At 38.8% G+C, this 22,505-nt stretch overlaps 1 protein-coding gene across 2 annotated transcripts; it reads right to left on the reverse strand.

The window, feature by feature from the left end:
* Positions 1-502: 502 nt before the first annotated feature.
* Positions 503-21,781, reverse strand: LOC108697662 (peptidyl-prolyl cis-trans isomerase H-like). 2 transcript variants are annotated; one of them, XR_005963074.1, is made up of 7 exons: positions 21,613-21,781; positions 16,349-16,470; positions 15,382-15,437; positions 14,388-14,527; positions 4,430-4,494; positions 3,089-3,112; positions 503-851 (listed from the first exon to the last, which is right to left on the reverse strand). XR_005963074.1 is itself a non-coding variant. In XM_018227915.2 (6 exons), the coding sequence occupies exons 2-6, from the start codon at positions 16,359-16,361 to the stop codon at positions 758-760; spliced, it is 252 nt and encodes an 83-aa protein (XP_018083404.1). In that variant the 5' UTR covers positions 16,362-16,470; positions 21,613-21,781; the 3' UTR covers positions 503-757. The 2 variants fall into 2 exon arrangements, 1 of the variants encoding a protein (XP_018083404.1); XM_018227915.2 differs by lacking the exon at positions 14,388-14,527.
* Positions 21,782-22,505: the final 724 nt, after the last annotated feature.

Consider the following 22,505-nt stretch of genomic DNA (forward strand, 5'->3'; position numbering starts at 1 on the left):
ACCAGTAGACCTTTAGCTGGTGATCAGTAGATCTCCAGACACTGTCAACAAACAGCTTGTCTAAATCACCCTCCTATTTCATGCTTTTAATTCAGATATTTATTACTTTATGGTTACATAAGAAATAGTCGTTTGTTAAATATAGCAATATACATTTCCCATAAATCAGTATTGAAGTAATATTTTCCATGGAACAGAATGGTAACAATGCTTTTAAGGATGTAGATCATAATGGGACAACATCACTAAAAGTATACCCCTCATTAGTAAAGTATCGGCACTCCTGCCTTAATTCATGTCAAATTATGTAGCCCTCGGTATATTAAAGGGATACTGTCATGGGAAAAATTTTTTTTTTTCAAAATGAATCTGTTAATAGTGCTGCACTAGTCACATAACTGGGGGCAGCTGGGAAATTGACAAAATGTCTAGCCCCATGTCAGATTTCAAAATTGAATATAAAAAAATCTGTTTGCTCTTTTGAGAAATGGATTTCAGTGCAGAATTCTGCTGGAGTAGCACTATTAACTGATGCGTTTTGAAAAAAACATGTTTTCAGATGACGGGATCCCTTTAATTAATAGAAGTTGCTCTTCTGTATACTGATTAGTTTTCAATGGTACATGCTGGGTGGTCCTGCAGAGTTCTGTATAGGGCAAACTTTTATTTAATTTCTTCACTGTTGGCTTGAGGAAGGCACTGTATCAGTGTTCACGGATGACACAAAACTGTGCAGGTCCAATGAACTCCATCTTGGCTACGAATTAATGGAGAAGGATCTGGACAAACTGGCAATCTGGGTGGCTAAGTGGCAGATGAAATTCATTGTTGTAAAATGTAAGTTCATGCACCTGGGATGTAAAAATATAGAAGCGCAAATGAGGCGAGTCAGAAAAAAACACGCTCATGGTACCTTTAAGAACAATTTCACTCTATGCAATAGCAAAGCCCCCCCCCCCCCGGAGCAGGAAAAGTAAACGCTGGGAGGTAAGTCACTGGCCACTGATACACTTAATGGAACTACATTAGGCAAAGGACCTAGAAGGCAATTGTAGATAATGAACTTGGCAGTAGCAAGTAAGCAATGTTAGTGAACAGCTGCAAGGGCAAGCAAAGTTTTGAGCTGTATTTGCTGAAGGAGAGGATATCTCTTAACCCTTTACAAACCTATGGAAAAGCCCCATCTAGAATAAGCTATGCAGGTTAGGTCTCCACTGCTCTAACAGGATATAACTGAATTAGAGAAAGCCCATAAAAGGGCAACTAAGATGGTTAAAGGAGTTGTTCGCCTTAGAATTAACATTAAGTATGATACAGAGAGTGATATTCTGAGACAATTTGTAATTGGTTTGCATTTTTTATTATTTGTGGTTTTTGAGTTATTTAGCTTTTTATTCAGCAACTCTCCAGTTTGCAATTTCAGCCATCTGGTTGCTAGGGTCCAAATACCCCTAACAACCATGCACTGATTTGGATAGGAGACTGAGAAATACAAAGGAGCAATAACAATACATTTGTAGCCTTACAGAGCATTTGTTTTTTAGATGGGGTCAGTGACCCCCATTTGAAAACTGGAAAGAGTCAGAAGAAGAAGAAGGCAAAAAACTATAATAAATGAATAATGAAAAAAGTTTCTTAGAACTGGCTATTCTCTAACATACTAGTTAACTTAAAGGCAAACCATCCTATTATAGGTAATGAAAAGTTGCAGTTATGAAGAAAGGTCAATTAGGAATTGTTTGAGCTAGAGAGGGGGAAATTAAGGGAATATATTATAATCATGTTTAAATAAATAAGGGCACAATATTGTTAACACAAAAGCAGACACAAAAGCATCCACTAACATCAGAAAAAAAGAGGTTCCGTTGTCATATTCAAAACAGGGCTTTTAACAGTGAGAGCTGTGAAGTTTTTGAATTCTCTGCCTGAATCAGTTGTTGAATGGGTTAAAAATACAGGGATACTGATATTAGCGCTTGGAAAAAAGTGGATTGGTTGATCTTGGAGTCAGGATCTTTCTGGAGCAACTTGCAGTTAGACAGGTTTTATGTAAATGAAAAAGGTTTAGCATGATGAATGTGTGTTTTTTTTCAACCTTCTAGGTTACTACTATATTACTATGTTACTATATGGAGTAGCTAAGGTTGCATGAATTCACTTATATGGCTCTGCTCTTCCTGGTCCTCTTCACTCCACCATTAAATAACAAGCAGCACCAGTGAAGGGTAAACAAATTAAATGCAATAGTTAAGGCTGCAACAACTTTATAACATAGAATTGCATGTAATAAACATGCAAGATTTCAGTTTAGATCTCTACAAAAGATTTTTATTGGAATAACAAAAGATTGTGAGATGCATTAGACTGCAAATGTTCAGACCTAAAATGCAAATGTAATTTGCTGTAAATATTAATATAGCCTTAGAGCAGCTGTCGGGATTACAGTAAAGTTGGTAGAAATGTCTGCAGTGCAGTAGTTACCTGTTTACAAACAGCTTTGGTCTTTCTTTACAAGAAAGCTGCCATACTGCTTAGTTGCAACGCACTATTCACATGTTAGTAATAACAACTATGGGTACGTATTAGCTGATCTACAGCAAACTTATTTTAGATGTTATGTTCATTATCCACCCTCCAACCAGTACATGAATACTCTAGCTTCTTGCAGCAGTCAATAAACATTAAATGAAAAGCACAGCTTCTTAGAACCACTATTTTCGATTCGGCCAAACCCCCGAATCCTTTGAGAAAGATTCGTCCGAATACCGCACCGAAAATGAATCCTAATTTGCATATGCAAATTAGGGGTGGGAAGGGGAAAACATTTTTTACTTCCTTGTTTTGTGACAAAAAGTCATGTGATTCCCCTGGCCACCCCTAATTTGCATATGCAAATTAGGATTCGGTTCAGCCGGGCAGAAGGATTCGGCCGAATCCGAATCCTGCTGAAAAAGGCCGAATCCTGGATTCGGTGCATCCCTAGTAAATTGTATTTTAGTATACATGCATTTATTCCCATCTATTTAATCACTTCCATTACTTAGATAAAACCCCAAATCAGCTAAAAAAAAAAAACAAGGATACAAACCTAAATTCTCCAGTACAGAATTGCCTGAAATGAGAATTATTTTATTTAGAATTAGCAAGTGTCAAATACTTTACACAACACTTAAGTCTGTTTGCACTAAAATGTATTCCTGCATAGCATTAGTCTACTAACATTTTTTTATATCAGAATTAACCCTTTGAACATCTTTAATGGGACATTTATGATTTGATTCTATCCTCCATATATCTTCACTCTAAGCCCTAAACCAGTCGGTCCCAATCTTTGTTTCCAAACCTGCTGCTATTATACAGCACGCTTAAGGGTAATGTCACACGGGACTTTTTCTCAGCCACACAACCTCCTCCAGTGTGGGTGACAAAACGTATGAAGTTCCTTTCAGACAGTATTAATGTAAATTACAGGCGAGAAAATATATGCATTACCAGAAATGTACATTAATGCCTGTAGGTAGAGAACTTCTGATGTTTTGTGTTACGTGTGCAACAAAACCTCCCATGTGCCAATGCCTTAATGCTTAAAAATAAATTTGGTGAAAATAAGTTGGGGACATGCAAGTACTACTCATTGGGGCAAATTTACTAAGCAGCGAAAATTCGCCGGCGATGGCTTTGCAGGCAGCGCAACACTTCACCAGGCAAAACTTCGCTCAGACAACGCTAATTCACTAACATGCAAAGTTGCGTCCAGGGTCACCGAACACCGGCGAAGTTGCGCTAGCATTAATTCAGGAAGCAGAGTTGTGCTAGCGTTGGCTAATTTGCATACAACGGGAAGTTAAAGTTGAATGGACGTATATGTTACAGCAAATACACTACACAAGCCCAGAGAAGCTTAATAAAAGAAAATAGAGTTGATATAATGCCCTACACATGAGCCCATTGTATAGTTTATGTGCCATATGTTAGGAAATGTAGGGGGGAAGCCGGCACATGGCAGGGGTTTTGTTTTGGGAAATTCTCACTAATATAACACCAGTCAAAATACTCTGTGTGCCATTAGTCTTATTGATCTATAAAGATACAAAAATTACAGCAAGCTTTTGATTGCTATAGGCAGTAGCAAACTTTGTCAGTGTTGCTATAGATCTATAGCATACAATAGTTTAAAAGACTATGGCTGTATGTTGGTGGTGCTCTATCCAGAAACCTTGCTGCTTGACTTGGTTCCCTTATTCCATATGGTAAAGAAGTAGGATGGCACACACTATTGTAATCGTGCTAAAACATAAGTGTTTTGTTTGAGATCCAAATAAAACACTTATGTTTTAGCACGATTGCAATAGTGTGTGCCATCCTACTTCTTTACCATTTGCTATATATCTACTCCATAGTTTTGAGTGGAAAAGTGATGTGGCTTTACCTGAAGTTCTCTGCTGTTTTTGGTACAACATCTGCAAAAAGTTCCACCTTCATCCGTCCCACCTCCTTAAAAAGTAAATGGAAATTAAATTAGTTTCCTTGTGAAAAATCCATAAACATATTATTTTTCTGGAATATATGCATTTTTCTTTATTCATAGTTACATGCAAAAGAAAAAACGCATTTTTTTTAATTTGTGGATTTTACATTCTAATGTAGAACACAGGGGAATGAGATGATTAAACTTCTACTACATTGTGCACAGGAGCTGCAGCAGCAAGCTGCCTAGGGCGGCAAAGGGCCAGGATCACTCCTGATTGTGTAACCTAGCAACAGGGGCGATCCTGGCCCATCCGCTGCCTGAGGCAGCAGCAGTTGCTGCTGCCCCCCCTCCCCCCCTCCCCCTGGAAAGTCGCTCTTAAAGTACCAGGAGCAGTATTTTTGCTGCCCCTGGTACCTAGTGGGGTGCTGCCGCCTGAGGCGACAGCCTCAACTCGCCTCATTGGCGAAGCACCCCTGCCTAGCAAACTAACAGATTAAGGGCAGAGACACACACAGCAATTCGGGGAGATTAATCGCCCGGCGACAAACCTCCTCTTCTTTGGGCGATTAATCTCTCTGAACTGCCCCCCTCTGCCTTGCCGCCAGCTAGAATGAAAATTGCCCACGGGATGGCACTCGGGGCACTTCGTTTTCCTAAGTCACTCGAAGTTTCCTCGTGAGGCTACTTCGGGTGATTTCGGAAAACTAAGCGCTCCGAGTGCCATCCCGCTGGGGATTTTCATTCTAGCTGGCGGGAAGGCAGTTTGGGAGATTAGTCGCAGGCCGAATTGCCGCGTGTGTCTCTGCCCTAATTCCTGGTGGAATGCTGTCATGCACCAACAATTCTGCTGGATAACGTATATTTTTACTTTTTATTTAGCACAGTTCTGCAGAATTTTTTTTCTAAACAGTCAAAGCCTTTCAGGGGCATTGTCATTTGCTTTTTTACCTAGTCAGTTTGAAGATTAGTGTTTAGGGCTTTCCTTTGGAGTTCAAGGTTAGGAACTCAATAAGGGTTTAGGACGGCCCGGGGTTTGCACTTAGCGTGTCACACTCTCAGTCTCTGCAAATGTTAGAGCTAAACTCCATGAGAGATTTAGTAGAATGGTGTTGGATTGACAAAACGCAAACCCGTGATCCGACTTGATTTTTTACTCTGCCCAATCGGCATGATATCGATCAGGGGAAGCCAGTCAGGGGGCCCCACACAAGAGGCAATAAGCTGCCGACTCGGTCTATCGGCAGCTTTTATCAGCCCGTGTATGGGGGCCTTTAGTGTTCATATTTACAGATCTCTGTGGATCATCAGTAAAGGTTTAGGGTTACAGATGAGAGAGAAGAGTGGAAACCCATACATACAACCCAGGTATGAAATCACAGTGTATAACAGTCTGTGATAAATGAGCCACAGTATTGCACGTAATTTATTTGCTCATAATTTACTACACCGGCCAGTCCCATTTGCTCAGCCACTAGAGGCAGTTGAGATGTGTAGTACATACTGCGTCGTGTATGAAAGTATAGAATCCTATAACTTAACGCAGGACCTTTTCATTGAATTACATTTAACACCGCGTGTTACCTGCCCACCGATACTGATATCAAAGAAAACGATGGAGTTGCTACTGTTGGAAGCTGGTACCTCCATTTCTATCTTGGGCAAAACTGGCTAGCGGCTAAGTAGGATTTGTGCGCAGGCGCTGCTTTTACATGCTTTGTTTGTATGAAGTTGGCGGGTGATGCTATTGGCCTGCATTTAGGGATTATGGGAGAGTGGTAACTGCAAAGTCTATGAAGAAGCGCCACGGTTTATGCGCATTGTGTGCACATGTGACCTGAACTGCATTTTAGCAATTAGTTCCTTGTTTAGTTCTAAGTAGAGGAGAGTCCTATCATGAGACTCTTCTGTGCTGTGGGGAGTCAGGGAAGGAATCGGACACATTAGTGAGAGGATTTTCGAGAATCGATCGGTTATGGAAGCAGGGACTGGGGAGAATGCAGGGAGAGTGATAAAAGCTTGGGTTTGATAACTCTAAAACCTGCACAAAACATACTGAAGTGAAACTCATCAGGAATAAACAAACTATCTGCATTTCCCCACTTCCCTTTGGAATTGTTCCCTTTAACAGGTCATGCACAGTTGCCCCAGGACAGGTCCCACAATGGCATTTAAGATCCCAGTTTATTTGGCTGCCCCCCCCATAACTGTGAGGTAGTGATGTATTGGTCAAAGAAAATGAAACCCACACCCAACCTGGTCCTCTGTTACGATTTATATTTTTATATATGGCCTAACCAACACAGTGATGTGCAGTTTAGCTGGACAGACTTGGGCTGACCAATTGCCATCAGAGGCTAGTCACAGGCCTAATTGGCCTCCACCCTCTGCACCCACAAACTCTTTTAGTTTGCCAGGTTTAAATTTCAAAACCCTCCAAACTTTAAAAAAAACTAGCCAAAAAGTTAGCCAAAAGCCATTTTAAAAGTAGCCCAAAACTAGCCCAATTCATACACTGCTAATTCTATATCCCATACCTTATACAGGTAACACATTCACAGACACTGGCAGTTGAAACCACAGAAGGGCTTCCGGGAGGTAGATGTGTTAGTGGCTCTCTCATTCAAGCAGATTCCTCCAGCAGCAACAACGAATCCAGCACTGGGAAATGGGAGCTGGGTCCCAAATTGGTACCTTTTAAAACCCGCCAATTCGTTTTAAAAATAGCCCAATTTTGCTATAAACCCGCCAATCTGGCAAATTGGTGGCACAGAGCAGTGCAATTGATATATTCATAACAGTTGTGGTTAGTTTAAATCATAAAATACATTTAATATTGATATCAGTGAAACAATAATGGATGGAGTTGGCCCTGAATTTGCTAGGAGGGGGAGAGAGAAACAATAAAATGCATTTCAAATTCTGCCAGGAGTTGCAGAGGTCCTTAAAACATATAGTTATTATGCTTAGTTATTTGATAAACACAAAGTCAATTCAGGGGAGGCAGGTATATGGCATTGGCCCAGCCACACCCTAGCAATGAATCTTATATATGAGAAAATAGCTGATACCTGTTTTTACTGCAAACGGGGTAATCCCAAATATTATTCCATGGTGCTCACAACACTTCAATTGATCAAACGTTTTGGGACCGCATGGCCCTTCCTCATTTCCATTTTTTTTCAATTTTTTTGCTGAGATTTTTGTTTTTGTAAGTCATTGTTAAAGTTCCTAAACCTGACTGTTTTGCCAACCTGACTGTCCCATGTCAGCTTGTCAGTTAAAGTTTCTAATGCTATAATTATATCCAATGTCTGCCAATATATTGTACATTTCATGTTTACATATTTATTGTGTATGTTTAAGTGCCTTTTTGTGATATGTACTAGCTGGAGCCACATTGTCTCGTCTCACTGTGTATTCGTATACTGCTGAGATGACAATAAAGTTTACTTTGATCCACTTTGACTTTGACTAGCGGATTTCTGCTGCACATATATGGCAGCCTCCTCTAAGGCGATCACAAGGAGTCAGATAGGTAATGCAAAAGCATTGGGCAAATACTTTATGGCAAAATTATGAGAAGCACACAAAGCCAATTTTATGGTAGATGTAAAAAAAAAAGGTTCAATTTCTGGTGTCAGTATCTCTTTAACCCTACTTCTTTATAAATTGTACCGCCGGGCCCTTTAGACCGTGCAATATGTTCAGGAGATCCAGCTTCGAGGAATTTTTCACACCGAAAAACAATTTCATGCACATTTCAGTGGAGAATTAAAGTAATTGTTTAGGGAAAATGCCAACTTCAAACAGAACAAACCAATATTGTAGTACTTGCACGTTTGTTAAAAAGACAGTACATTAGAGAAAGGTTTATTTAACAAGAAGGAATTCCATGTAAAAACAAAACTATATGTGCAAACTCCTGGAAAATGAGTCATACTTTCTGGCATGAATACAGAGCAAAGTAAGCCCTGGATAGAACTGTTCCATAACATTGTGTTTATCTGTTATGTCATTGAATTGTAACTCTGACACTTCATTAATTTTCTCTTTACATATTGTAATATAACCTTGCCTTGAAAAAAACATTGTTACTACAAAGTGCAACCTAAATACACCCACAGCCAATCACATTTTCAGTTACAGTATAAACAGTTCCCCCAACTAGAACGTGCTATAGAAAATGGAAACTGATTTCCGTTATAGCAGCTCCTCTATTTTTTTTTTGGACTCTACCTGTTGCCTTAAAATCACATTGTAGCGCAGTTTCTTTTATACACCAGGACTCAAGATTTGTCATTTACGAAAGCCATGGATACAACTGCTAGATCACTTAGAAACACAAAATTTGGACCCGGGAAGGCACATTTATCAAAGATCGAATTTCGAGTTCATGGGAGTTTTTATAAACTCCCATGAACTTGAAATTAGACCAATCGAAATTTATAACTCGGGTAAATAGGATTGACCCAACAACATTTTTTTTTAGGAAATAAAATTATTGCACAATTAATTTGTCTCCATCATTTTATGGACTGGAAGCTGATATGCAACCGTTGGGGATCCTATTAAAGGATAGGTCAACCTTTAAAATAAGTGAATGTAAAATTGATAAGGGTGCTATTCTAAGCACTTTTGTAATTTGCATTCATTATTTATTCCAAGATATTAAGGGATACATGTGCTGTTAATATGAATGAATTTTGATACAACAGCGCCACCTACTGGTCAGTTTCCGACAAGTCTGACTACCAAGGAAGTTGTCAGAAGAAAGAAAGAGGCTTGTCTGATGTTCTTCTGCTTAGGAAAGATTTGAGAAAGGTTTCTAGTTTTTTTTCCTAAGCAGAAGAACATAAGAGCAGCCTCGTTATTTCTCGTGACAACTTCCTTGACTACTTGGTGGTCAGACTTTCGGAAACTGACCAGCAGGCAGTGCTGTTGTATCAAAATTTATTCATATTAACAGCACATGTATCCTTTAATATCTTGGAATAAAAACAAAATAAATAATGATACATTGCAAACATTCTAAGAATAGCACCCTCATCAATTTTACACTCAGTTATTTTAAAGGTTTACTTATCCTTTAAAGGGATTGTTCACCTTCTAACACTTTTTTTTCAGTTCAGTTGTTTGCAGAGTTGACTAGCAATAAACATTTTCATCTGCTTAATTTATCTTTGTCCCTGCTGAGCAGAATCCCTGAGTTTCATTAAAGGCAGCTGTTTGAATTGATACAATAGTTGCTAATATTCAGCAGATACTGCTGGTAAATGTATCAACTAAATGTAGCAGAAGCAGCACCTGGATCACTGAACTGCCAGACTGAAACACCAGAGACAGGAACAATAACATTTATGTTAACCTTTACGTTAACTTTTAGTAAGTTATGGAAGGGTTAATTCTAAGCAACTTTGCAATTGATCATTATTTCTTATTTATAGTTTTTGAATTATTAACCTTTTTCTTCCGAATTTTCAGATTTCAAATGGGGGTCACTGACCCCATCAAAAAATACAAAACATGTATTGTTGTTGCTACTTTTTATTACTCATCTTTCTTTTCAAGCCTTCTCATATTCATATTCCAGTCTCTTATTCAAATCAGTGCGTGGTTGCTGGGGCAATTAGGACCTTAGCAACCAGACCGATGAAATTGCAAACTGGAGAGCTGCAGAATAAAAAGTTAAATAACTCAAAAGCCACAACTAATAAAAAACGAAAACCAACTGCAAACTGTCTCCGAATATCACTCTCTACATCATACTAATTAGGGGTAAATTTACTAAAAGGCGATGTGACATCGCCAATTTCTCCGCTAGCGAATGAGATAGATGCTAGCGTTGCTTGCCTTCGCCAGCTCTGACCAGGCGAAGTGCATTGGAGTACAAAGAACATCCTCAATCTTCTGTTACTTACATCATAATTTTTAAGTGGAAAGTCCAAAAAACGCTGGTGTCTTTTAATTTTTTCAGGGTGATAGGCTGCAAAAGCCATACATTTTTTTTTTCAGGGAACCTGGTTTCCCCCATACATTTTCTACCATATGGCACATTATTTTACAGTGGGCTCATGTGTAGGGCATTAAAACATCTCTATAGACTTTAAGGTTCCCTGCACTTGTGTAGTTATCAGTATAAATGTAATGTATTCGATGCAACATGTAAAATACAGACCATTCAAGTTCAAATTTCCTGCCGTATGCAAATTAGTCTGAGCGAAGTCCTCTAACGAAGTTGCGCTAGGCAGAATTGAATGCTAGTGCATCTTGGCTTGGATTTGCTCGCATTGGCGAAGTAAAGCTAGTGAAAATTCGCCAGTGTTCGGCGCACAGGATGCAACTTTGCATTTTAGTAAATTAGCATTGTCTGAGCAAATTTTTACATGCCGAAGTGTTGCGATGCCTGCAAAGCTGTCACTGTGAATTTTCGCCTCTTAGTAAATTTACCCTTAAAAATTATCTCACAGGTTGAAAAATGATAAAAAAAATGGAAATCAATTAAAAAAGGTCTTGGAATAAGCTTTGCATGGCTTCAAACCAGGGTCACACTGAGCTGTCGGGACACCGGGAAAAAATCCGGTGGACCCCGCCACTTGGGGGCCCCACCGGCCCAGACCTGCTCCCTTCAAATATAATCTTCAGATCATACAAAAAATATAAAAAAAAAAAAGAGGATGCGCGTGCATGAGCAATCGTGGCGAAAACCCAGTACGCGTGCATGTGCAATGGTGGGGAGAAAAAACTATGTGCGCGCATCCACAATCACAGGAGGGGGGCATGGAGACAGCCTCAGGCCCCCAGTTTGACTCTGCTTCAAACAATCAGTATTTGGAAAACTTCAAAAATAAAATATGCACTCCTACATACAGTAAGTTGCTTATAAGTTGCCAATGTCCATTTATATTTGAAATCATACGCACTGTATTCAACCCTGTGGAAAGCTGGGTGACACCCAAGGTTCCTGGACTCATGGTGAGACATACTACAAACAGACACACTCAGATCCACTACAGACACTTATATATGTACTTATATATGTTCATAGTTGAGAAACAGGCCTATGACCAATGGAACCAGACCTGGCTCAACGCTCAAAGTTCAAGGACATAATATTGCCAGAAAGATCATACATGGTTCTACATGATATTGTCCTGTATCCTAATGTCCCAAACCAGATTAAAGGAGTTGTTCACCTTTGAGTTAACTGTTAGTATGATGTAGAAAATGATATTCTGAGAAAATGTACCATTTATTTAAATTTTTTTCAATTAGTTTGGTTTTTGAGTTATTTAACTTTTTATTCAGCAGCTCTCCAGTTTGCAATTTCAGCGATTTGGTTGCTAGAGTGCAAATTACCCTAGCAACCATGCATTGATTTGAATAAGAGACAAATATGAATGGGAGAGGCCTGAATAGAAAGATGAGTAATAAAAAGTAGCAATAACAATACATTTCTAGCCTGACAGAGCATTTGTTTTTTAGATGGGGTCAGTCCCCCCAATTTGAAAGCTGGAATAAATAATGAAGACCAATTGAAAAGTTGCTTAGAATTGGCCATTCTATATCATACTAAAAGTTAGATATGAACCACCCCTTTAACAAATATTAATATAACACAGCTATAATGTGCTGCCCAATGTGACAAAACACAGATAAATAATAAGGGGCAGATTCATCAAAGGTCGAGGTGAATTTTCGAATGAAAAAAAAACTTTGACTATGGAATAGTCCAAATTCGATTCGAATTTGCAAAAAATTTGAAAATTCTAATATTGAAATGTATCATGTACTGTCTCTTTAAAAATTCGACTTCAACCATTCCCCATCTAATACCTGCCGAATTGCTGTTTTAGCCTATGGGGGACCTCCTAGAACCTATCTGGAGTCAATTGGTGGACTTTGAAAAATCTACGTTTTTTGGGGTGAAAACTTTGAATCAAATTCGATCGAATGCGATATTCCTTCAATTCATATGATTCGAATTTGGCCGAATACGCACCTATTCGATTGAATACAGACCTATTCGACCAACCAAAAAAAACTTTAACTTAATTTCGGTTGGTCTTTTTTAATTCGAATTTCGAAATTTTATCAATTCGAAATTCGACCCTTGATAAATATGGCCCTACATGTCTGGTAGTAGTTGTTAAGGTTACCTGCAAGGGTAGTCGATACAGCCATCAGTGTATTACCTATAAAGCAATATGAGTGGTGTACATAACAATGATACTTCAGTCTCTCGCCAACACTTGCCGAGAAACATTTATTTTCCAATTATACTTTCTTTTAAGGGGTATTGTATTTCTTTTAAAATACTCATTGTACTTGCTGTAAATGGAACAAGCGAGAACACAGCCTGTTATGTCTCATTCCACAGTAACGGCCAATACAAATGTCTTTTGTTACCAGTAATTTCATTTGGGATAAAGGATATTCTGTATAGTTTCGATCAACAAGAACTGCGTGCAAAGGTCTATGTCTACATAAAGGGCTTAAAGATGTTTGGAAATTCAAGGTTCAAATAGTACTTATGAAAGGTCTGGGGCTAGGAATGCTGTTTATTTTGCTGATAAGATCTGTGATAACTAAGAAAGTTTCATTCATTATTTCCCCTGTAAGGGTAAGGCCACACTGGGCGTTTTGGGGAGATTTGGTCGCCTGGCGACTAATTGCCTCGTTTTTGCGGCGACCAATCTCCCCAAACACTTTCCCTCACTCTGCGCCGGCTAAAATTAAAAAACGATGGCGCTAATCACACGCGGCGATTCCTTTTCTGAAGTTGCCTGGTTTCCTAGGCAACTTCAGGCGACTTCAGAAAACGAAATACCGCGTGTGATTAGCGCCGGCGTTTTTTTTTTTCATTTTAGCCAGCGCAGAGTGAGGGAAGGCGTTTGGGGAGATAGGTCGCTGCCAAAATGAGGCGATTAGTCACCAGGCGACCAAATTTCCCCAAAACGCCCAGTGTGGCCTGACCCTAAGATTATATTAAAAGGGAAGTTCAACTTTTTTTAATGAACTTGTAGCATGTTGATGTTTCATTTTATTATTTGCCTTTCTATTTTGCCTCACCATAAACTGATGCTTAAAATGCTATTAGCTTGTTAAGCTTAAAGTGGGCGTATATATGCCGCTAAAAGCTGCCAATTTGGTCCTTCCAGACCAAGTCAGAAGTTTATTGGCCCATGGGGCATGTTTACTAACATTGGAGATAAATATCTGGAGAAATTTCTGGAGATGTTGCCCATGCGAACCAATCAGCAATTAGATTTAAACAGCCACAGCCAAGTTAGAAAACAAAAGCAAAGATCTGATTGGTTGCTATGGGCAACATCTCCAGAAATCTCTCCAGATATTTATCTCCAATGTTAGTAAACATGCCCCCATGTATTGGACTCTAATAGACCAGTGCAGCCAATATCTGACAAAAAATTTACACCATATTGATTGGGCAGGTTTTATAATTCTTGTTGGGGATAGGACCACACCAACAAGCTGACATTCTGCGTCAGCCAGATATTGCCCACTTCAAGCTTACTTGGTGATCTTCAAAATAATGCTGTACAATATTGGATTCTTAAAGGAACAGTAACACCAGAAAATTCAAATGATTTAAAGTAATGAAAATACAATGTACGATTGCTCTGCACTGGTAAAACTAGTGTGTTTGCTATAGTTTATATAATGCTATAGTTTATATAAAGAAGCTGCTGTGTAGCCATTTTGCCACCAATATGGATTCACGCAGTAGTCGTAGCTAGTGGTTATCATCAAGTACAGTTCTATTCTATAATTACAGATAAAAAGGTAATCATTTTTAAAATCAGAATTAATTTCTTAAAATGGACTGTATGAGAGATGGCCTTTCCGTAATTCTGAGCTTTCTGGATAATGAGTTTCTGGATAAAGGATCTCTTACCAGCACCCGTTCACTTTGGCAAAATGTGTTCACATTTTGAGAAGTCAAATGCCATTCTGTTCCAGTGTGGCAAATACATAGTGTTAATCTTAATGGCTTTTAGTATTCCGGAAGGACTGGGGTTTCCATGAGCTGAAAAACTAAACGGGGGAAAAAAATATTGCAGGGTATTAAATACCAAAAAACAAACTATAAAACAGCAAATATTTTCAGGAGTTAAGAGAGGCCACATTTTCTGACCAGAAAATTCCATTTTGTGAATAGATTTTTCAAGCACATATCAGTGGCCTAACTATTGGAAGGGTCTGAAGACTTCAAGGACATTTCAAGTATAACCTATAGAAATACGACTTGAATATTTATAGAGCAGGGCCCTCTGATCGTACGGATTAATTCTGTAACCTTTGTTTGTTCATTTATTGTAAGACCCTAGCATAACCTGCAGGCACTATATAACATTAATAATAATTTCTACTGCCCTCTAACTGCCTGTGACTGTATCACCCCTGTGCCTGGCCCTCATTGGAAAATATAGTAGGCTAATGCATTTGTGCAATAGGAGAAGAGCCAGCCAGGGATTAAAGTTAGCAATTATTATCACTGGGGGGTGCCTTAGGACAGTGGCACACAGGAGGATTTATCACCTGCGGTTATTTATAAGTAAGCGCAAGCGACAAATCTCCTGAAAATGTCTCTCCATTAGGAAATAGTTGAAATCGCTTGCGGTATGACCAACATATCGATAAGTCTCCCAAAGTTGCCTCTAGAGGTATGACCAACATATCACTAAGTCGTCCAAAGTTGCCTCTGGATTTCAATTCTGGAGAGGCATTTCCATGATATTTGTTGCCCTCGCTCATAAATAATCGCGGGCGACATTTCTACCCATATACCACTGCCCTTACATATTGGCACCCCCATGGATTTGCACTTTCCTTGTCATTTAATGTTGTGAAAGAACCAGAATAATGAAGAGGAAAAACAGATTTCTCACCTTCCTTTTGGCAGATGTAGAATGTGTAATTCTGATGGTATCATGCTTGTAATTTCCTTTAAGGGAAAAAAGATTAAAAAAAAGCCATCATTAAGCATAAAAAGGTACTAAACGTTTACTTAAAGGAGAACTAAACCCCTAAATCCCCATCCTCTTCCATCCATTGTCGTCGTCCCCCCCTCACTGCTTTCTCCCTCCTTAGTAACTCTAATTACACTAGTAACTTAGTGGAAAAGGTGTCCCTGTCATGTACCTTGGCATATTTATGCAGAGTAGCGGAGCTCTCCGGCGCCATCTTCTGTATCTTCGGATACTCTTCTTTTCCTTCTGCAATCTTCGGAGCTTTCCGTGCATGCGCAGAAGTCACAAATACCAGAATGGTCCCAACTGCGAATTCACAAAAAAGCTCCGTGCCGGCGCTCACTTCCGCGAGGAACTAGAAGATACAGAAGATGGCGCCGGAGAGCTCTGCTGCGCTACTCTGCATAAATACGCCAAGGTACATGACAGGGACACTTTTTCCACTGAGTTACTAAGGAGGGAGAAAGCAGTGAGGGGGGCCAATGGGATGGGGATTTTTAATTAACGGGGGGGTTAGTTCTCCTTTAACATGAAATCCCCAAACCAGCTGCTTAACCCAGTATCTGGCTAGTTAATAGTAATGGGATTTACTTACAAGTAAGGGACACCTTAGTGCATTGGTTCACAAACTCTGGTTACCAAGCTTTTCATATATGAGTAGCCTTATTAAAAGCTGAAATGGGGCCATGATCATCTACATTAAAGGAGAACTAAACCCCGCTTTAGGCAAAAGCCCTTACTGGCATTTTACACCATTACTACTACATACAGCATACTAAAAGTTAATTTTAAGGTAAACTATCCAATGTGAAATGTCACATTTAATACAGCATAACATGTATGTAAGTGTAGTCTAGCAACCAAACAAAGCAAAAGCATTAGTTACCTAATATATTCATCCAGCTGTTTCAGAATATTCTCATATTCTTTGTGCAGCTGTTCCTTCTCTTGCTGCACATGCAGAAGCTCCTCAGTCAGTTTCTGGTTTGCATTCTCAATATGGATCCGCTAATAGAAAGAGAGCACAGCATAAATAAAATCTATGATAATAGCTGCTCTCAGCAGTGTTGCAGCCAGAATCACTTAAGAAGACCGAACACTTAGTTAGTTATAATGTAGGGATTCTAATCTTACACGTACATAACTAGACATGTCATAAATCAAATTTATGTAGTTATGTAAAAGAAAAAGAATTCTATTACTACTTTTACTAAAAGGCTTATGGCACACATCGCCTGAGCAATCCGCACCCGATAGTACCAGTCCCTGCCATAAGCAGCGTATTTTATGTTCAGATATGAATAGAAAGCAGCTGCTGACAGGCAGGTGTATTTTGACCACTTTGGTACCTCATTAGACAACCACATTGGGTCGAAATGCTCTGTATACCAAAAGCATTATAATAATAATAACAATTATTATATTTTATAATAATAAAATATATTTAACAAAAAGTATGTAGAGATTCAGGATTTTCTTTACATTTTCTATATTTTCTATTACAGGAATCCGTTATGCAAAAATTCGTTATCCAGAACGCTCCAAATTATGGAATGGCCGTCTCCCATAGACTCCATTTTATCCAAATCATCCAAATTTTTTAAAATAATTTCCATTTTCTCTGTAAAAATACAACAGTACATTATACTTGATCCAAACTATGACATAATTAATCCCTATTGGAAGCAAACCCAGCCTATTGGGTTTATTTAATGTTTAAAGGATTTTATAGTATGAAGATCCAAATTACAGAAAGATCCATTATCCAGAAGACCCCAATGCGGTGTTCACATGACGTAAAATAAAACACCCCCTGATAAATCCATCTTTTATTTTACACAACTTTTTACACAATTTTTTCAGCAATAGAAACATTCCCTATTTCCTTATTACAATGACAATCATTTGTCTTGGCAGTTGCTGGGTGACACTGACAAGTAATCCATGTGTACCCTGTGTGCAAGCGATATTTGAAATGAATAGAGAGCAACTGCACTTGGAAGCCAGTCTCGCACCCTTAGCTACAAGCCCCACTCTTTGCTACTCTCCCATAGGCACACACACTGACTTCTTTGCTGCAGGAGGGTAATTTAAAGCAAGGGCCAAGAACAGTAGACTACCCCCACCCTGGCCATGAGAAAAGATTCTCTATTGCTGGGTGGTGTGTATTATACGCATTATATTGTTTGTATCTGAAATGCTAAATATTTTGGTACATGTTAAATTGCTGTAATAGCATGAAAGTAAATTCAATTAATTGAAATTGAACTAACTGAAAAATCATACCACGTTTGTGTATTGTCAATTATTAAGCATGCAGAGTAATCTCTAAATTATAGTGTACATTTGTCACCTCTTAAATGGGGAGGTGATATATACTCTAGCGCCATAGTGAATTATTGCAAGCCTTTATGCAAATGTGATTTTGCAACTGAGTGCTGTATTAAAGGGTTTCCCAATGTTTCTTCCACAAGGTTTCTTTTATTCCCCTCTTCTGAGTGCTAAAGGGTGACTTCCTGTGAGGCTTGCCATGCTACAGTATTATGGTAGCCATATGGGTCAGATTTATGCTGCTGATTTTGGCCCTTTAGACCAATTTAGCAGCCTATCTGCCACTTGAAAAAGGATCCATATGATCCGAAACATGTTGTGATTTAATAAATCTTTTTGCAGCTAAGTCTGCGACTCTTGTGCTCCATCCAAATCTATGCTGGTCTATCTGCCCATGTATGGGGCCCTATCTGCCCATGTATGGGGCAGATGTTGATCAGGCTAGATTTTCCCATCAGATTAAGGTACACATCTGTGCATTGATGTGGCCCTCAATCCAATCGCCCACATTACAGCAATTGTTGGCCTAAGGGCCAAATGGTCAGATCAGCCCAATATTTCCAACCTGAAGGTGGTTATATCAGTGAAAGATCCGCTTGTTTGCAACCTCAGCAACTGAGCGCATATTCTAATGTGGGGCTGTCCAACTGGAGGCCCCTTCCCCCCCCCCTTGTGTGGCCCTCCACACGAAAGTCTGCCTGCTTACCATGTGTAAACTTTAATAGGTATCACTGCAAAGATTAACTTGCCCCTGCATTGTTTAAATTTAAATTCAAACTGTAATCCTCTATTTTGTTCACACATGTAATCCCTCCTGCATTGTTCACACCTGTGACATCTCTTTTGCTCAGATCCTAAAACCCTGTACTGTTCACACCTGAGACCCAGACTGAAACTGCCACATTGTTCACCTGTTCACACCTTATTCAAAATGCTAATGGGGCAGCAACACTGTGTCACTGTATGTAATACATATTAGAGTGGTCCTGATGGGTTTCCCTGTCTCCTGCTCTGTTCTGCCTTCCCTATGGTCCCTGTGTGTCCCATACTCTGCCTGCCCCATGCTTCATGTGTGTGCCATACTCTATCGTCCCTATGCTTCCTGCGTGTGGCCTACTTTGCCTGCCCCATGCTCCCTGTGTATGCCATAATCTGCCTGCCCTAAACTCCCTTTGTGTGCCATAATCCGCTGTCCCTATTTTCCTTGGGTGTGCCATACTCTGTCTGTGTGTGCTATACTCTGCCAGTGTGTAATACTCTGCCTTCCCATATGTGTGTGCCCTGCTCTGCCTGTGAAACATAAGCCTGGAATTTGTTCTGGGAGTTTGTTAGCATTTGAAAATTATTGTTAGGGGCCCCTATGGTGTTTAATCATGTGCTGGGGGGTACTGTGTTATCCACAGGGGAAGAGGAGACATATGGAATAAGGGTACGTCTTAATATGACTTAACTTTTTTTCACATATGTGTGATATCCCTGCAGTGAGCACCAACCATTTGGTTTTTTGGTGTGCTATTAATGTGGACATGGTTTTGTGATAACATGGGTGTGGTTTAAAGTGGGTGTGGTCTAAAACAGGGAGTGGCTAACACTGGCTTCATTATTGGCCTTCCACCATGTAGACCAGAAAAAAATCCGGCCCTTGGTAGCACAGAAGTTGGACAGCACTGATCTAATGTATGGCCATCTTAATTCTTTATGAAATCCCAAGCATTACAATTTAAAAAAAAACATACTAAGTTTATTTGTAGCCTGGTGTCTTTATTGTACCCATTCCACCAACTCCTCGCTACACAGTTACAGGTATGGGACCTGTTATCCAGAATGTTAGGGACCGGGTTTTCCAGATATCATATCTTTATGTAATTTAGATCTTCATACCTTAAGTCTACTAGAGAATCATGTAAACATTAAATGGGAATTCCGACTTCCAAACCAAAATTTGATAAAGAGGCCCACATAACACAGAAACCCCTAATATACCCATACCAAGTCAAATTGAACCATGAATTGCAAAATCAGGCTGATTAATGATAATAATAATTCATTAATAAAGGTGCTAGTTAATAAATTAAGTAAAGTGCTAGTGCAAATAAATAAAGTGAAATTAATCAGTACCAAGGGCTGATAACAAAATTAATTATTTCTAAGTCCAATGGGTGTATTACCCCACCAATAGATTCCAATAGCACCCCTTAATAAGTAAATTCATTCATTAATTCATATAGATTGTGATTGAACAAGACTTTCGCCTTGACAAAGCTTCTAAGCGAAACGCGCGTCGGCGTTCTCTTGAAAATTGATCTCCTTATCTTAACAAATCTGATCCTGAAACAACAATTCCATTAGGGGAATATACTGGATATCTTTATAGGGGCAGGAATTTTGGTCTAAATACTTTACTATACCACCTCTTTTATCTTCCTTCCATTCTAAGGGGCCGTGAGTTTGTGGTTTTTTAGGGCTATTTAGCCTCTTTTAATTGTTAGGGCAAGTTAAATTACAAGGCCACAGCTCCGGTTACCCTGTCCTGCCTTGACTTTGTGGTGTCCCAGGCTTTAGAAACAAAATAGGCAGTTAGTTTTTGGGACAACTCCACCTACTATATTTTCCAATTTCTCTCAACTCTAATCTTGGAATATGACCGAATAACCTTTTAACCCATTCCGAATTTTGGCCATCTTTTTATCAACTCCTTTTTAACCATCTAATTAATTACCAAGTCTCATTTTTTAACCTATTTATTGCACCGCACTTTATTGGTGTAATTTATTGCAATATTAATTTACTATATTTATCTTGTTCAATCACACTCTATATGAATTAATGAATGAATTTACTTATTAAGGGGTGCTATTGGAATCTATTGGTGGGGTAATACACCCATTGGACTTAGAAATAATTAATTTTGTTATCAGCCCTTGGTACTGATTAATTTCACTTTATTTATTTGCACTAGCACTTTACTTAATTTATTAACTAGCACCTTTATTAATGAATTATTATTATCATTAATCAGCCTGATTTTGCAATTCATGGTTCAATTTGACTTGGTATAGGTATAGAAACTTCTATTTGGTGGGGTTTCTTTTTTCTTAAACTATATTAATACTTTTTCATCTGACCCGGTCAGACCTCCACCTATAGTTGGGTTAAATAAGGATCCAATATATTTACATATACACACAGGGATACCAATCCGTGTGTTTCCCCTAATATACCCATCACAGTTAGCTGTTTCTTCAAAAAGTATAAATAAATGCCATTTTCTATGCTGAAATCCAGTTGTTTAACAGTCCTTCTCTTTCTGCATCATTTGAAATCCTTGCAGGAAAAGAGGGACTAAACACTGATGTAACAATTATAGGTTATAATAGAGTCTATGGGAGACAACCTATCTGTAATTCTGAGCTTTCTGGATAACTGGTTTCCGGATAACGAATCCCATACCTGTATGATCGAATAGAGCTTATTAAACTGAAAATCCTCTGCCCGCACTACAGTAGGGCAGACTGCTGGTCAACAATACAGTAAAATCTAGACTGATGAAGTCAGAGAAGTCAAGTATACATATGACTAAATGTCTGCGATGTATTCTGTATCTCATGTCTTGCACACAACTAGTAGCAGTGTACAATTAATGCAATTTTTAATTATATTAAAAAGGCCACATTGGTCTCGGCAGTCATAAACCTTGTTTAAACCTTTGTTTTATATAAAAGTTGCATAGAGATCATTTCTTTCATTTTGGGACCTTTCACCACATGGCAACTTGATAAACAACCAAACAAAATGAGACACAGTTTATGCTTAACTGACCTCCTTTGCGGACACATTTTGTACATCGTCCAAGGTACGTAGCTGAGATTCTTGTTGATGAATTTTATGCTGAAGGGCAGAATTATTCTGTGTTAATACTGTCTCTTTGTCTAGAAGAATTTCTATTTGGTGCTTAAGATCTTTGCAGCTCTGTTCCAAAACTTTTCTGAAATTATATTGAATGCGAATTTCTATGCAACATTGGCAAAAACAATTCTATAATATATATCAGAATATTTAAACAGCATGTACATGCTAATACATTGTTTTTTATATTTCTTGGTTCATGGCAAGCATGCAGCACCAAATGAAAATGTAATGACAGCAAAAATGAATTGTTTTAAAGGGTTAAAGCAGATCCCATAGCAATATCTTATTGAGTGACCAGAGTAACACCCTTGTAGGCCACCATCAGGGGCCCCATGGCAGAGGGGTGCACAAGAGATGTGAAGATTTGATTTGTAAAATGGGGAGTGGGTGGATTGTAGTCTTATGTAATAGGTAGCGACTAGACAGGGAATATAAATGACCATATTTTGTTATTGGAGTACTATTGTGCTTATTTGGCAAGATCTACTGCCCAGATGGGAGCAGTGGATTAAAAACTGAGGCCACCTTTAAGGGGTAGTGTGGGGCTCCAAGATTTCTGATGAAACCCTTGACCCTGTTATCTAACAGACAAAACCTCTCACTTATGTTCCTTATGTTCCTTCACTGTGTAAACTTTGTAAAAGAAAAAGAAAATTGAAAAGACAAAAGCAGTTGATCTGTCCAAATACAGTCTGAGAAATTTATGTTGCAATAAAAGAGGGTAGATTTATCAAGGGTCGAATTGTAAATTAGAATTTTCGAGTTTTTTTATGGTCAAAAAAACGTTTTTCAAAAAATTCGAA

The sequence above is a fragment of the Xenopus laevis genome, chromosome 7S (genome assembly GCF_017654675.1).
Source record: "Xenopus laevis strain J_2021 chromosome 7S, Xenopus_laevis_v10.1, whole genome shotgun sequence".
NCBI classification, from domain to species: Eukaryota; Metazoa; Chordata; class Amphibia; order Anura; family Pipidae; genus Xenopus; species Xenopus laevis.

What these genes read in the sequence shown, in the direction of transcription:
- LOC108697662 (XM_018227915.2), bottom strand. An exon ending in CTACATCTGCCAAAAGGAAG is followed by an intron (nt 4,495 to 15,381) that starts GTGAGAAATCTG and finishes TTACTTTTTAAG; the next exon opens with GAGGTGGGACGGATGAAGGT. An exon ending in TTCTGTACTGGAGAATTTAG is followed by an intron (nt 852 to 3,088) that starts GTTTGTATCCTT and finishes TTTACATCCCAG; the next exon opens with GTGCATGAACTTACATTTTA.